This window comes from Gallinula chloropus, assembly GCF_964237585.1.
Source record: "Gallinula chloropus genome assembly, chromosome: 21".
NCBI classification, from domain to species: domain Eukaryota; kingdom Metazoa; phylum Chordata; class Aves; order Gruiformes; family Rallidae; genus Gallinula; species Gallinula chloropus.
This window is the reverse complement of record NC_140106.1, coordinates 3,081,284-3,097,568: the sequence shown is the minus strand read 5'-3', so window position 1 is coordinate 3,097,568 and position 16,285 is coordinate 3,081,284. Positions and strand designations below refer to the sequence as shown.

At 39.2% G+C, this 16,285-nt stretch overlaps 1 protein-coding gene across 1 annotated transcript in view; it reads left to right on the top strand.

Moving 5' to 3' along the window:
* Positions 1-16,285, top strand: part of LOC311199741 (DNA mismatch repair protein Msh3-like) — a gene marked incomplete at its 5' end in the record, with an annotated part of 84,937 nt that overhangs the window by 28,899 nt on the left and 39,753 nt on the right. Inside the window, 2 exons of the mRNA XM_084273875.1 lie at positions 6,194-6,326; positions 14,603-14,790. Of these exons, the coding sequence (XP_084130001.1) occupies positions 6,194-6,326; positions 14,603-14,790 (321 nt within the window). The remainder of the gene's footprint in view (positions 1-6,193; positions 6,327-14,602; positions 14,791-16,285) is intronic.

Here is a 16,285-nt window from a genome sequence, read left to right as displayed (position 1 = left end):
TTTCTCGCTGTTACTCCAGTAGCTTTGTTGTACCCCAGTTCTTCCACTGTAGAATGACATCATGCTTTTATTGAGGCTGACACAAAGTTTTGTAAGATAATACCAATAATTTCTATTAGCTTGACTATACTTTGCCTGCAAGAGCACAGAACGACTGTAGCTTTGGCAGATTTAGAACTGCACAGTTCAGAACTGCAGATGCTTCCTTATCTACTATTAAAGAAGAGAAAGAGTGTAAATTGGTATTACCAATGCAATGTCACCTTTATTTGGAGATGTGCTGCAGCACTGGAAAGAAGAGCATCCCTTTATAGTGATGTTGGCAACATGTCTTTCTGAATATGAAACCAGCTTGTTCTAAATCCTCTTGACTTTGAATGTATTGAGTGCTGTTTTATTTATACTTCTGTGCACAAAGTACCATCCTAAAGGAAAGGCTTTGAAGTTTGACCTTGTCCCATAATTAAGAGACCTAGGCAGTAAAACAAACTACCTAAAGGTCTTTAAAGAAACCCATCTTAATTCAGAGTTAAACTGGTTTCCTTTAGCCATCATCATCACCCAGAGTTGGATTAGAATCTTTCTTTGCAGCAGTGATTTAGGGATAAATTCCAACCATCCCACATCAGAATTTCACAGGCTAAATTTTCCTCCTAACAATAAAGATTTTATAGCATCACTGCCAATACAAAATGCACAAATGCAGGTTACAGCATACGCCTGAGATCTCAAAATTGTTGTAGTAAAGAAAAAGACTGCAGCATCATCACATGTACTCATTCATTTCTGCTAGCTCTGTTGTGGCACCATTGAATGCTCTGTCTAACTCCTTATAAATGTAGTAATCAGGAATTCATTCATGTTGGCTAAAGTATCTAACAGTTCCCTTTTTTGTCACCAGTAGCTGAAATACATTGTGTGTGAGCATAAACAAAAGTGTTTGATTACCATTTGCATATTTTACACAATCTCTTAAACAGATGTGAAGACAAAGTTTATATTACTTGTATATTGCTGTTAAGCATTTGAGATCCATCAGGAATATTGTCTTCTCTTGGCTGCGTGTTTATTTAGGGAAATGCTTAGCCTCCCTGGAGGAGTGTAAGACAATAGGAGGTTTGAGACTAAATTACTCTTTCTCCTGTGTATAGAAAAAAAAAGTGAACAAGTCCAGAAGGTTGCTAAGGTTTTTCTAGGTTTCACTTAAATGTCACTGCCGTAATTATGATATAATTACCCATTTGTACTCTTTCTTTGTTGTTAATACATAAAATTACAGTGGCCACCACAGAAATTAACAATTCTGGATTTATCCCATAAAGTTGCCCAGATTCTAACGTTGCCACTTAGGTAAAAAAGCCAGAGATCGAGTGTATTTTTGTGTGATTGTTGTTTAGAAAGACATACGTACTTTTTTATGGATTGTAGAGTGGTAATTCTGCCATGGCTTTGGGTTTTGATGACATTAATTGCTTGTTATGTAAAACAGTGATCTGAAGCAGAAAACACTCTGTACTCTTTTACATGGTCTTTAACTTGATCGGCTCATGAAGTCTTTGTAAACTGTGTTCAGAAGGAAGATGAAAAAAGTGTAAGTGAGACAAAATATAAAGCAGCAGAAATTGTGATAGCATTCACCTTGTACTGTGCTTAGGTAAATGCTTCATGCATTTATCTTAGGTAAGCAGCCACTATCAGAGCAGAGTGGGAGCAGAGCAAGCACTCTCCCAGTTTCCAGCAATTTGCAGTTCAGAGACTTCCTCAGGCACAGTTGATACCCCTGTGAATCTTGCATTTGCTCGATGGTTAAGTAATACATTTTCTTCCTTTGAAATTCTGCAGTTAGACAGGGGGCTGCTAGGCTTTGATTTAGATAATGTATCTGAGGGAAAGCAATGTTTGTTGTTTCATACCTTCCATTATATTTTTTCAGCTGTTGAATTCTGGTGACTGGTAGTTTTGCTTATTGCTGTGGTTTCTAAACACATTTAGTACATTTTATACATTCACTGTATACTTGAACCTATGTACTACCATAATCAGTGAACTTGTGCTTCACACATTTATCTTAAGCTAAGAGATTTCTGATCAATTTGTATTTATTTACCTTGTATAAAAGACTTTATATGACAGACAATTTTCTGCAGTTCCTATACAGTAATGTTATGAGTTTCCCCCTGCTTTAATTAAAATGATATCACATCTAAAAATGTTTTGCTTCACTGTGTGAGAGGCGAACGTATCTTTTAGCATGCCAGCAAACAGCTGTCCTGTTTATATTGTTAAGATGTTCAGATGATAATTCAGTACAGTGCATTCGTATCTGCAGCCTTCAGCTTTGTTAAAATAACTTTCAGTTCAGGATTCAAATGTTTTTGTGTTTGCTAGTATTCTGTATTGTTCACCTCTGGCAGTAGAACAATACAAAGGGGTATCTCAATTTCAAGTAGTTCTTTTAAGTGACTAGAATAAAAAAATTCTGCATTTAGATTGTGTTATGTTTAAATACATTACAGAGTGATTTTTAGTATTGTATTAATGATGCTATTCTGAGGTGGAGGGTGCAGCAGAAGTAAGTGTATTGCTTTTAGTCAACTGACTTATGTTACATTATTTCACAGAAGATTGTTTGGAAAATTGGATAGAGCTCAGGTTGCTGACATGGTTTATACAGATGGGAAAGAATAGTCCAATATCACACCTAAATAGAGAATGAAGTAATAGCCAGTTTATAAAATGTGAGAAGGGTTCTTAGCATAAGCTGCTGAGTTTTGTTGTAGAATCCTAGATTCAGATTTTCTACTGATGGAACATTTTTCCAGACCATGAGAGATTAGAAACCCCGAACCATACATCAGATGTGTTGAATAACTGTGCAGCATAGAACAAACGTCTTCTGAGGTGGTTTAACAAAGATCAGTAAAATATAGTGGTGTTCAACAAAATGTTTATTAGCTTAAGTATAAATAGTTAACGTTTAAAAGCATACTTTGGAATTAGTCATCTGGCTGTTTTTATAATTTCTTTTCCCTGTCTTTCCTTCCTGTTACACGTGTAGCTTTACATAACTCTTCACTATACTTTCTGGCTTTTGAAATAGAAAACCTGGTATGTTTTGTTTACAGGTGGAAAAAATGGGTCATTTGATACTGGATACCGTTTTCCTGACCCTTTCTTATTTGTAGGATTAAAGCAGAAAAACTGTATGGATGCTTAGTTTTAGATTGCTGGGGCTGCAGTAACATGGCCATATGTGAGGATGATTAAAGTGGAGATTAAGCTTTGAAGGGAGGAGGGTTTTTTTAATATCTGCAGCTATTTTACATATTACTGTTGGTCACAGATAAAATCATGCTGTTCAAATTAAGTGACAATGTTCTAGAACAGAATTATTTTGTTTACACGTGCTTTTTATAACAAAAGCACAGATTATTTTCTTTTTTAAGGTACACATGTGTATAATTTAACAGTTCACTACTCCTTCACACAGAGGAGCATTCCAGGGTCTTCAGTACAGTGAATTTTAATATTTCTCCATGAAAATGTAGTTGTGGCTGATGATAGTGACCTTTCAGAATTTCAGTGTAAACATTTGCTAGCTTCAAAGCTGCCTACTCGGGGTATTTTATTACTTCCTCACTGATATTAACACTTCTCAATTTCCTTTCCATTACCCAGTTGTAAAGCACCTCACTAATTGATGCGCAAAGCTTAAATCTCTGCTGTCTTGGATACTCTGTATGGATGCCAACAGTCTGCTCTTTGGTTATTTGGTTGCATAACTTAGTAACCCTGCCACTCTACACCAGATACGTGATTGTGGCTCTTAAGGATGGGATTTAAAGCTCAAATGTGTTCTGTGCTGTAAACAGCCCCTCTGAGAGCAGTTGCACTGACAGTAGCCGCCGTCTGCTGCTGCTGCTTCCAAGTTGCCTGCCTGCCCAGAGGAGTGGGAAGAGTTTTTAGTTTTGTGTATTTTGCTGGAAGGGTGGAATGGTGATGGGGAGGAAGGTATTTCTGTGACCTGCAACAGGGCTGCTAAGCAGAGCCTACAAAGCCTGACATTTCAGTCCTTCAAAATACTGGAATATTTTGGTGGTTATGATATGATTGGAGAGGCTGTGGTCCAGCTCAGAGATAACTGATGGAGTTCTGTAGTCAGTGCCCAGGGTCAAGTGAGCATAAAGTCTGTCCCCAGTTCACATAGTGGCTATGAAGGAGTGCATCCACCTGTGCTCCAGGTAGATGATGGCAGGTGGGGCACTGCAAACCCTGGTGATGTACAGCAAGGCTGCTCTGGGATTAAAGCACACCATTTGTAGTTTCACTGGTTTTATTGTTTTAGTGTAAAGCAGCAGGTCACTGAAAAAATCCTGGCACTTAAATGCTGTAAGATTTATTTGTATCCCAGGGCACATCCAGTCATGATGGCATGTAATAAAATTTCCAGGGCTCAGATTTAGCTGTCTTCAGGGCCAGAGGCCTCTGACTGCTGGTCTGTTGTAATGCCTGCAACCTGTGGAGCTGCCTAATTTTATTGTTTTTCTCATGGATAGTATTTGTTAGCAGGTACAATGAAAAGTGGCGAGTCAGTTCTGCAGTAAAAGTCAGGGACAAGAGCAGCAGCCTCCCCCAAAACCTTACATTTTGATTGCATCCTTTCTTTTTATCCTTCTGTGCTTCCTGAGCTCTAAGCATCTCGCTGGTCCATGAGAACCGACGTGGGCTGGGCTGTATTTGCCTTGCACACACTTGGCTGCTGTATGAAGTGTCTGTATCAGAAGACAGCTTTGTTCTTAACCTGCAAGGGTGGACAGGCACACACAGAACAGCCTGGGGAATTTCTGAACTTTCTTGTCTCAGGAGGAGAATGTTGTGATAAGGCTTAGTTGTCATTCTGGAAGAGACTGCAAGGGTTTTAAAATAAGCACTGGGACGTCTTGAGGATTTTTAGAGTGTCTTGGAACATGATGTTTCAGATTTAGCCTTACTTGCCGGAAACTTTCCCAACGCCAGCTAAAGCCTTCCAGCGCGCTTGTACCCACAGAGCAGATGTTTTTGTGGTGAAACCTCAGCAGTCTGAGCACAACTTTCACCTAGTCGACTCAGTTTTGTAGCGCACACAAACTCTGCACCTTAGAGATAAGGCCTGAAGGTGGAAAAGCTGCATTCAGAGGGATGGTGCTATTCAGCTTTGACATGTCTGTTTCAGTGCTGTCCCTCAGCCAGCTAGCTACCTTTCGCTCTGTTTCCTTTGGGCTGCACGAACTGACAGTGCTTTGGCTCACCAGCTCCCAAAGATAAACTCTTAACCTGTATGTTTTGGAAGCACCCCTGTAATCCTAATCTCAGTCTTTGCCTAGAAGGTAGCAAGGAGGCAATTTGGTTGCACAAAAAAGCAGAAATGGGAGTTAAGCTTAGGTCTGCAAACTACAGCCAGTTCATGGACCTGGTAGAAATTTTAGCTGTGCCATTAGCATCAGTGTGGATACAGGTGAATCTTGGCAGTAAGTTGTCCATTTTAAAAGCTCTTTTCCAATAATGGCTGCAAGAATATGATTGTAAGGGAGGTGCAAAGAACTACAGAATTGTTTCTGTGCATAAGAAGTATTTCCTCACTGTTTCACGTAAGTCCTGAAATGTGGAGATTTGATGTTACAGATTTTGGAAGTTAAAAAAAAAAAGGCGGCCAAAACCCCAACATGGTTCTGATTCATGTTATTGCCAGTTGCTGGTCAGGATAAAAAACCAGGCAAAATGATAACTAATATTTATACCCTTTTGGAATAAAGTATACTTTATAGAGTTCAAGCCTAATCTCCCCCCGTCTGTCCCGCCCCCCAGCCTCCCTCTCCCCCCTGGAACTTACTTGCAAATTTAAGGTTAAGTATTCAAGATTCAGTGCTGCTCATACTGTGTACCACTAGAAGAACATGAAATTTATGTTTGGTTGTTTGAGCCAAAGGAAGGCTTAATAAGCTTCTATGTAAGGTTTTTCTTGCATCTGAAATGAAAGTCTGAATTTCTCAGCATTTATTAATTCTTGCCTACTATGTGCCCTTAGTCAAAGTTTTTAAAAAAACACAATGCAGCAAAACCTAAACAAACTAGAGGAGAAAGTTCACTAGTTCTGTGGCTGCCTGTCAGAGGAACAGAGTTTTGCTTTATTGATCTTATGATTATTCTTTTACAGTGAAATAAACGCCTGGCTTGATGCTGTGTCTGAAATTCTACAGTCAGAATCCACTGTATTTGGTCAGATTCGAAATCTTCTTTGTAAGCTGCCAGATATAGAGAGAGGCCTCTGCAGTGTTTTTCATAAAAAGGTATTGTCGTGGTTTCACCCGGCTGAGGGCCAAGATCCACGCAGCTGCCTGCTCCTTTAAGGAAAAGAGCAGGTTAAAGGGAAGAGGGAAGGGGGGTGAGAAGTAAGGGAAGGGAAAAAAGGAAGAGAAAGGGGCAAATAACCCCAAAATCAAGAAATTAAGAGGCCCGTGGGTTGGGATAAGGATAGTTTACTAAGATAACAGAAAGATACAATGTAACAATACTAACAGGACTTCAAAGCAAAATATATGAAGCTGTTGATACACAATGCAGTTTCTCACCAAACCACACAACTCAGGCCGTGCCACCCAGAGCCGACCCAGAACCCGACCGTCCCCCAAGAACCGCGCATCCCGGAGCCGCCCCAGGCCTTCCTCCCATCAGCCCCCAATATCCTGGGCAGGACATAACTGGCGTGGAATACTCTCTTTGGTCAGTTCGGTCACCTGTCCTGGCTTCGCCCCTCCTTTCTCATGAAGAGCTGAGAAAGTCCTTGACTGTCTGACAGCAACTAGAAACAGGGTGTTAACAGCACTACTCCCATCTTACTCTCAAACACAGCATTCCATCCGCTGTTACAAATGAAATTAACTCCATCCTGACCAAAACCAGGACAGGTATACCCGTAATTATCCTAATTTATTGTTTTCTAAATAGCATTATTCTGTCTTAATATACTTCCATAGGTTTTCCTGTTTGTTTAACAATATTCTTAGTAAGACTGAGGCTGACATCCTAAAGGGATGCAAGTTATAAAAATTATTTTTGTCTTATGGTAGAACCTTATTTTGTATCAGTGATACGCTGGTAGAAGAAATGTCTTGAGTAGAAATCTAGAATACATATACTGTATTGCTAATGCTAACAGGAAAAACATCTATGATACTTATGATTTAGTGGCTGGATTCAATGAGATGGGATGGTGTAATAGGTCTTTGTGCCATAAATTACTTCCCTTTACAGAACGCAACACATTGTTTTATACTTATCTAAAATCACACTTGCAAGTGAAACCACTTGGCTGTAGCTAGCTATTTTCAAATGAATGTTAATTTGTTTATGAATTCTGTAATTTGCATCTCAGTTGCACATTTTAATAAGAATTACTTGTAATGAGACACTGACAATTCTTAGTTGAAGCAGATTAATGTGCTAATAGCACCTGTGCAGTACTTCATGTTCTTTCATTTCACTGCTGTATAGAAGGGTTTTGACAGTTTGTTTTAGATGAAGGAATAGGTGGGTAGAAAGAGAACAGAGTTGTAATTTCTTTGAATGGTTCAGCACAAAGGTTTCCTCTTTGAAAATCTGAAATTCTGTTCTGGAATAATTTTTAAAGCCCTAATGTGTTGCAGCAGAAAGACTTGTGTATTTCAATGAATGGATACAGAGATCCAGCTGTAATGGTATTTGAAAGGGCTGAGTCCACCAACTTCCTCAGCCTCTAAAGTGTGCTGTATCCACATGATATAATTGTTCGTTCAAAACAACTGTCCAGGAATTGGAAAATTTACTTTTTAATGGTTTAACTAATTTCAGGTTGAGTGATACCTAAGAAGGTTTGTAGGGATACATCTGTGTCTCACAACATCCTGGCAAATCTCTACTGCTATTCTGTGCTTCCCTTTTTTTCTGGCCCCTTTTTTTTCAGTATTATTTTGTACCTGTGTCCCCTCCTATTTCAAAGCCTGATTGCCCTTCTCTGCTTTAAAGCCACTATTTAGGTGGAACCATTCAGAGCCCCTGTATTTTCATAGGATTTTTGGAATGAGGTGACTGTAGTTTATTTTAACAACAGCCACTGTAGCAAGAAGTTACATGTTTAGTGATTCAGATGGTGGAAAGACGTTGTGGGTGAGAAGTGCACCAGCAAGACTATGAAGAAGGGTAAATGGGGTGGGGGGAGCTCCAAGCACACTCTTCCTTTGATGAGTTTGCTTCACTTGGTAAAAGTCTAGTTTGTCATTCATTGCAGAACACTGTGGAGAGTGCCCAGAGGACTGAAGATCTTTAGGAGTTTGAGGAGATGACAGTGTCCCTGAAAAACTGTGTCTGTTTTGAATAAAGAATCAAAAGCAAACTTGGGGAAACAGATTCCATAGTCTAGACAGACAGTGAATACGGAGCCTGAAGAAAGGTCCCTGCAAAACAGATACATATTCAAGAACACAGAGTTACTGGTTTTCATGATTTTTTTTTGGAGTATCCATTAAACTCTGCCATTTAATCTCCCACTAGGAGCCTTTCCAGTTCTGTTAATTCCAGATGTCCATCTCTCACATGCTCAAAATAAGGTTCCCTGCAATTTATTCCCACTAAGGATTCCAAAACTCCCAGTGAAATGTGTTGATGGCTTAACCAAGGAAATATGCTGTAATACAGGCTTGTTAATTCAATGTCAACTGCAGGAAAAATAGGTGAATGTGACAAATATTTAATCCTTCAGGTCCTTTTGATGATCTTAAAGGTTTTTTCAACCTTGTGATTCTGTGATTTAGATTTCAATGACATTAGAATTTGAGGAGGAATGTTTCATGAAAGGAGACCTCAGCACTGTACAGAGGTGGCTGGATTATCTCAGATGTTCCAAACATCTTTCATTCAGGTCAGCCACTGCAGGTATTTTGTCATGGACTGCACGTTGCACTAGTAACCTCTAGAGGAGACAGGAAAAAACAGAAGGCCAAAAATTGCTTTGGTTTGGAACTGACTTTGCAAGGCAAAGCATTTTTAATGGAGGTCTTTGAGTAAATAGCATCATTGTATATTTTCCTTTTTTAAAGTCTGCTAATGATTCTCATCTGGTAGTATCATTCAAATTGGCAGTTGTTAATTTGACCCTCCATAACTTCCCATTACCCCAAACCACCAAGAAATATTGCTGATCTTCCTCCAGGTATGAGCAACCTGGTATTAGAACAGCATTCTTTGTAGTGGGAATTAGATATTAACCTTGGAGGTTGTATTGCTAGTGGTGGGTTTGCTCCAGCCTGGAAGAGAACTAGGGAATGGTTAAGGAGACAAGCAATGTTGCTGTTGCTATGGAGAGTGGAATTAATATATGAGGACTGGTTGTTCTCAGTTCCTGCAGCTCCAGTACCTGACATCTTTCAAGGCAGAAACACTGTCAACAGCAGAATGGCCTCACCCTTCTCTATGGCAAGAGAAGTATGGCTGGAGATTAATTGTTTGAAGACTTCTTGGTAGCATTCAGAAGTTGACTTCAGCAGTAAACTGGGAGGCAGCAGTGCCTGGAGTTGGTGCAGATTTAGATCTTGCTGGAAGACACTGTCTCAATGCCTTCTGTAACTATTTTAGCCATGTCCTGTAGCCCTTGGAGAGAGCCACGGAGTAAAGGAAAAAACTTTAGGCCACATACATTTCCTTTTGTGATCTACACCTCAGGACTGTAGGAAATACAAATGGCAGGACACTACTTTTTTTGTCTCAAAGTGATGACTGCATAGTCTTGCCTTGGAGTGCACAGAGCTGTCAGAGACCTGTGCTTGAGTAGGTCTAAAAACCAACACAGAGAACACGTGCCATGGGTACTTGTAAAAATGTTTCCTGCAGGGCCATTCTGATGTTATTTGCTGTTTTCATGCCTGGTTTCATGCAGTGTGTTTCAGAAGATAAATATTTATACAGGCTTGATCCATAAATGTTTGTTTTATTTGTACCCTCTGCTCAGTAAACATTCTTTTTTTGACTAAAACTCAGTCACCAAAGTGGACAGGAATCATCACAACAAATGGTCACTGAATGTACGGAGCACATTAAAGTGCAGCTGTTCCACTGAACTCCTACACAAGGAGTGAGGTCAATAATCAAACCTTACTAGGGTGTGTGGTAAGATGTCATTCCACTTTGCTCTTCTCCTGACTTCGAGGAGCTCGCTCTCATTTGGAGTTCCTCACAAGCTGCCATTCAACTCTGAATCAGTCTCTAAAACTTCTGCTGCCCACTTACCAGGCTGCTCGCCTGTGCAGAATAAAGCAGGCGGTTGCTACAAGGGGAGTATTTGCTGCTTGGCTGCCTGCAGCCTCTGTGTGGGATTTGCCTTCAGTTTTCCAGTGAATACTCCACTACTTCACCGTCAGACTCCTCTGAGGAGAAGGGTGCTGCCCAGCTCAGTTGTTAAGTACTTAAAGTCTTTCACCTGAGCTAGTGAAATGGAATGGTGCTGAACACGTGCCCTTCCCTGGAAGGTATGTTTGATACTTCCTTGAAGACTGTGATTTTCAGAAGATTCAGAGAAAAATGTTGTATTTCAGGTTTTTCTTTTCACCTTATGAAGTCACTATCTGTGATATATGCTCAGGAAATTACTTGCTGTTTGTATAGAACATTTAAAATAAATTATCCTCATAGCATAATACATTACAGACTCAGCTAGAGCATATCTTAATTTATTTTTACATTTTTTTCTTCTGTCATAGCACTATGCACCTCTTTTATACACTGCTTTTAAAGATTTTGCATCGCAGGTATTTTGAGACTTGCAATACTAAATAGGGTTTTGAGCAAAGTGCTCCCCATTAGGCTAATTAATATAAACAGTGCCATAACAAGGGGACATTGTAATCTTAAAATTAAATACCTAATTTTTCCTAAACCAAAAAAAAAAGTTCACTATAATGAAAACATAAAGGTAGTTATTACCATTTGAAAGGAGTGATAAATGTACGCTGAATTTCAACTCCTGTTAGCTTGGCTTTTTTTATTTGAAGTGCTTTTAACGTGGTCAGTGGCTGTCAGCTGTGTGGCTCCATTTTAGATCTGCTGGGAAAAATAAATTTCACCCTTGCAAACGAAGCTGAGTTGTGTTCAGTGCTGCTGAAAGGGCGTCGTCACACCTGGCGTAGAGCTGTGCATCTTTCCCTGCATTCTTCTCGGCAGCAGCCATACTATTTTCAGTGCTGCTTGAAACTATTGTTTGACATCACTGTCAACTCTGAGGTTATTTTTTTCTACAGTGCCAGAAAAGCTGCAGCTATCATTGACAGCATTTCAAAATTAGACTTCAAAAATAGCATTGAATAAGCTTGTGAGAATCTTCCCTGAATGCAAAGCTGTTAATCCTGCTTTATGTAAACCATTTTTACTGTATTTTAAAAGCTTCTAATTTATAACACAGTTATGTGTCTTTTATAAGGTTACTTAGGATTTAAATGGAATCAGTCCCACTTAATGGGGCCCAGCTTTTTGGAGTTATTTTTATGTGTCTGTTCCAAGTTATCGGTTTGCTTAGTAAATCATTTCTTCAGTGGAGCCATTAAATTTTAGATGCGAAGTCCTGCAGTGCTACCAAAATGAAGCCAGGGGAAACAGTAATACTCTGAATAAGCACAAAATAGGGATGTTTACTCTCTTTCTTGGGAGTGTTGTGTTTAACAAAGTTGTTTGCAGTAAAGCATGTTGAATTTCCCACCTGTAGATTGTATCCCACAGTAGCATCGATTTTTTTAACTCATTAGGTGACTGTTGTGGTGTGTAGACTATCAGAGTTGCTGTGAGAAGCTTCAGCATATTCATTAAGCATCCTTCAAGACATCTCATGATTACTTTCAGGGTTGTTTACAGTATCTTTTATACACAACCAAGTTTGTGTGTGTGTGTTTTTTCCCTCCACAGATTCTTTTATAGGTGACACTATAAAAACCTGGCTTCCTCCTGTTATTGAAGCCTCACCTTTACCAGCCTCACCACCCTGGTGGAAGAACTCCTCAGACAGGTGTTCTTGCATATTTGTAACCCACCCTCCTATAGGTAGTGTAGTAATTAAATAACTATTGGAATTCTTTTTTAAAAAGAATAATGTAAAGAAAAGCCCAAAAAATGCCACCTGTTAAACTGATATGTTTCTTAAAGTCCGTATTTGCTTGTTCTTCTTTTCTGGACATTGTTCTCCTGTGAATCACTTGATGCTCCAGGGACCTACTTCACAGTTTTGTGTAGCAAGGCTTCAGCCTTTACTTCTTTGAGTAATTTGTAGTCAAAGGAAGTCTTCCAGAATTTTGTCCTTTATGTGCATCAAGGTTGATGATGATGATGCAGTCAGTCATACTGCACTTTATTTTGACGTTGAGTGCAAGACTGGATTTATCACCTGTTTAGTCTTTCAGACCTTTCCTTTGTGCTTTGACTTCAGATGCCATTGACAGATTTACTGTTTTATTATTTTATTTTATTTTGTTAGAGCTTTTACAAGATAGAATAAGTAAATTCCAGATTATCAGAAAGATGTTGGTAAATTGCAGCAAGTGCAGGGGACTGCCAAAGTTTTCATGTGGCTGAATAATGGACTGTTCATGAGGATAGATCAGAAGATTATTGTGTGGTTAAATTGATGATTAAAAGATGTCAGAAGGTTTAGAGATATCTGAAGAGTATTAAGAGCAAAGAGGGAGTTGAGTTAGTGTAATACAGGAGAGTATTAATTTAATGGATGGGAAGTTGAGGCTATTGGATAAAACTTTTACATGGCAATACTTACTGCTTTATGGATTAGTTTCTGAAAGGAAATGGTAATCATGTAATTCGTTGGAATATAAGGACCTGGAATATAAGGGGCCTCTCCGCGGGCTGCAGGGGGGGTCTCAGCCTTTTCCATGGGCTGTGGGGGGACACCAGCTCCACCATGGGTTTCTCCAGGGGCTGCAGGGGCATCTTCTCTCTGGCACCTGGTGCACCTCCTCTTCACTTCTCACCAGCCTTGGTGTCCGCACAGTTTCTTACACCTTCTCACCCCCTTCTCTGGGGGCAAAAAGCAGCTGCTTGTGGGTTTTTTCTCCCAATGTGGTTCCCAGAGGCACTGTGACCATCGCTGATGGCCTCAGCCTTGGTCAGCAATGACTCTGACCATCAGCTGGCTGCTGTTTGCTCTGTGGGGCCTGCAGAGAGCTTCTGGCTGCTTCTTGCAGAAGCCACCCCTGCAGCTCCCCTTCTCCACCAGAACCCAGCCACGCAAAACCAAAACACTTTACTTCCTCTGATGAGGAATGTAAACATGGCTTTTCAGTAGTGTCAGTTGATTGATGGGAGAAGTTCAGAAAACTGAAGAAGGAATGTTCCTATGGATCAGTAAAATGTGAAAAAATGCTGGCATAACTATTTATGGACAACTTTTTTCAAACCTCAAATGGAATTGTCTTGGAGTGACACTGAATTTAGCAGGGTTTGAAGGCATTAAGTGTCTCTGAGTTCCGTTTAGTATGCAAATGTTGTGTAGCACAAAACCAAACGTGCTATCAGGTGGAGCATGACTTCCACAGGTAACTAAGAGTTGAATAGGACATCTGCATGGAGGGGATTCCGAGCGTGGCAGGAAGTGCAACGTTCTGTTAAAGTTGTTAACTGCTTGCAAAGTCCTGCCTAATGCTTGGAAATGAACTGAAGGTAGCAAACTGATGAGTTTGAAGAGTGTCTGGAATCTAACAGCAAAATATTTGAGCCACATCAGAAGTCATGTTAATGTTTAAAAAAGGAGTTTCACTGTTTATGGTGAGAAGCTGCTTTATGGGAACCAATATGCTCCTGCTCTGTGGATATCATGAAGCAAGCTCTGAAAGTGCTGTGTGGTATTGGCTGAAATCTGGAAGATTCCTCTTCTGTGGTACCTGGCTAACTGTCTGACATAGGTAGAACAATCTCTTTCTACCTATTGAGGAGAGGATGAAAGGCAAAGTCCAGGTTAGTGTGTTCTTATTACATAGACCTAGGAGTGACCTGACAGAGGCTGAAACTGGCAATAGCTACAAGCACTTTAAGCAATGACTGCTGGTTTTCTCTTTCTGTGGGTTTTTTTTTCTTTTATTTTCTGTGTTCTTATTCCAAGACTCTGCCTCTTAGTGCCTGACCTTGTCTTTCCAAACCCCCTCTTGCCAAAACAGCAGCCTGGGGATTCAGATAGCAGCACATAGATGCAGAAATCCATATGGAGAAGTTGTGGTACTCATAAAGTTTCTCAGCCTGCGTTTTTGATTCTTGCACATAATTAGTCCATTTTTCAGCTATTTGTGTACTGCATATGTGCTACAGACCACCATCCAGCAAAAAGTGTAATGTACATCAGCTCTCAACTGTTTGTTGACAACAATGGTTAAAACAATTAGTATGCTTTATTAACCTTTTGAATGTGATGATTATGCAACTGTGTTACAGTTAATTCATTTAAACTGTATTTTATGTCATTTTCTGAAAGCAAAAAAACCCCAACTATGTAGGATTAAATGAAAATACACTGTAATGGTTTACATATTGCCTTCTTTCTCAGTGCTCAACCCAAGAGTTTTTCTTGATACTCAGCACCCTGTCCCGTCTGGATTTGGAAATTCAAGCTCTTGTTCCAGTCATACATTCTCAAGTGAAAACTCCACTATTACAAAATGTGCTTTTGGAAATCCCAGAACTTCTCTCCCCAGTAAAACATTATTTAAAGATCCTTAATGAAGAAGCAGCCAAGTAAGTAGAGAAAATAGATTAGTCTTCTGTGCCTTGTGGGCTTGCTGACTACATGTATTCAGTTATGTGAATTACACATCTTATTTTAATATACCCTAGGTTTATATTTTTGATTTTATATATGTACAGGTTGCTTATAGTTAAGCAGAGATTGTGCTTTTCTACAGCTCATACCCTTCCCCTAAACCAGGCAAGCAAATATTTTGCCTAGTGGATATCTGCCTCAGGTTGAAGAGTTTTTTAGTTTCTTGGCTCTTTGGGGGAATGAATTTATAGCAAAATGTGTTTTGCTCATGTTAAATTGTTTAACAATTTATGAAATACTTTGTTTTTAAGCTATTCCTTTTGAAGTGAGACTTGACCTTTAGCAAAGTGGCTGCTTTGCAGTCAGGAATGTGGCTTCTACTATTGTTTGTGAAAACTTTTCAAAGCTTTGCATGTCCCACCATCCTTCTTAAAAATACATTTATATGCTCACTAACAACAGAGAATATGCAGTTGACAGCTACATGCATGCTTGCACGTGCATGTGTATATTGCATTGTGTTAGTTGTATAGTGCAGGTAAATCCTGTAATAGTTTTCAAAAGTGGCCCTTTGCTCCAGGGAGGAGTTTGAGATTAAGGGTTAAGGGGAGTTTGAGATGTTGGGTTTTATGTTGGGGTTTTTAAACTGTCAGTTTTTGAATTTTTGGTGTACATCACATAGTGACAGTCTTCACAATCAGCTGCTGGCTACTACCGATCATTTTATCCTTTCCATTCCCATGGAAACAAGTCTAATTAGCACAAAATCATTTCTAAAAATTAGTACTGTATTTACAAATGGCATCTTTACTGTCACTTATATAATAATCCTGTGTAATGCAAAATCAAAGTCCAGCTTTGCGTTACCTGTATGGTCACTGGCTCCATCTGTAGTTTCATTCTCAAGCAAAAGGGGTATTGATATAAGTAGAAAATGAGACTTTCTATTATTTTTGTGTTTTAGTACTTTCAGTTTGCTAACTATTTGTTCTCCAAATATTAGATTTCAAGGTAATTATCTAATTAAATGGTACAGTTTTGTATTTGCTCTAAAGTACAAATGTATACTTCAGTTCATTTAGGCCTGTTTGTACTACTTTTTGTTGTTTGCCTGATAGTTATTAGGACAACTTAAATTTTTGTTACTTTTGATGACAACAATATTTTTAATAGTTTGTTCGGCTTCCAGTTTTAAATATTTGAATGATGTTATTTCAGGTTTCAATCCTGAGCTGAGATATTGCAGCCAAAACTATTTTGTCATTTTCTGACATTAAGACTAGAAAAGAGCAGATTTTTTGCATGTATTAAAAACTGCTCTGGTTAATCATTTCTTTAGAAAAGAAGCAAGGTACTCTGAAAAACTCCTGTTGACATTCTGCTTTGATGAGAACTTTATAGGATGTTTTTTTCTTTGTAATCCTCATTAAAATCTGTCCAAATTTGGACAAATTCTAAATATGCAAAAAA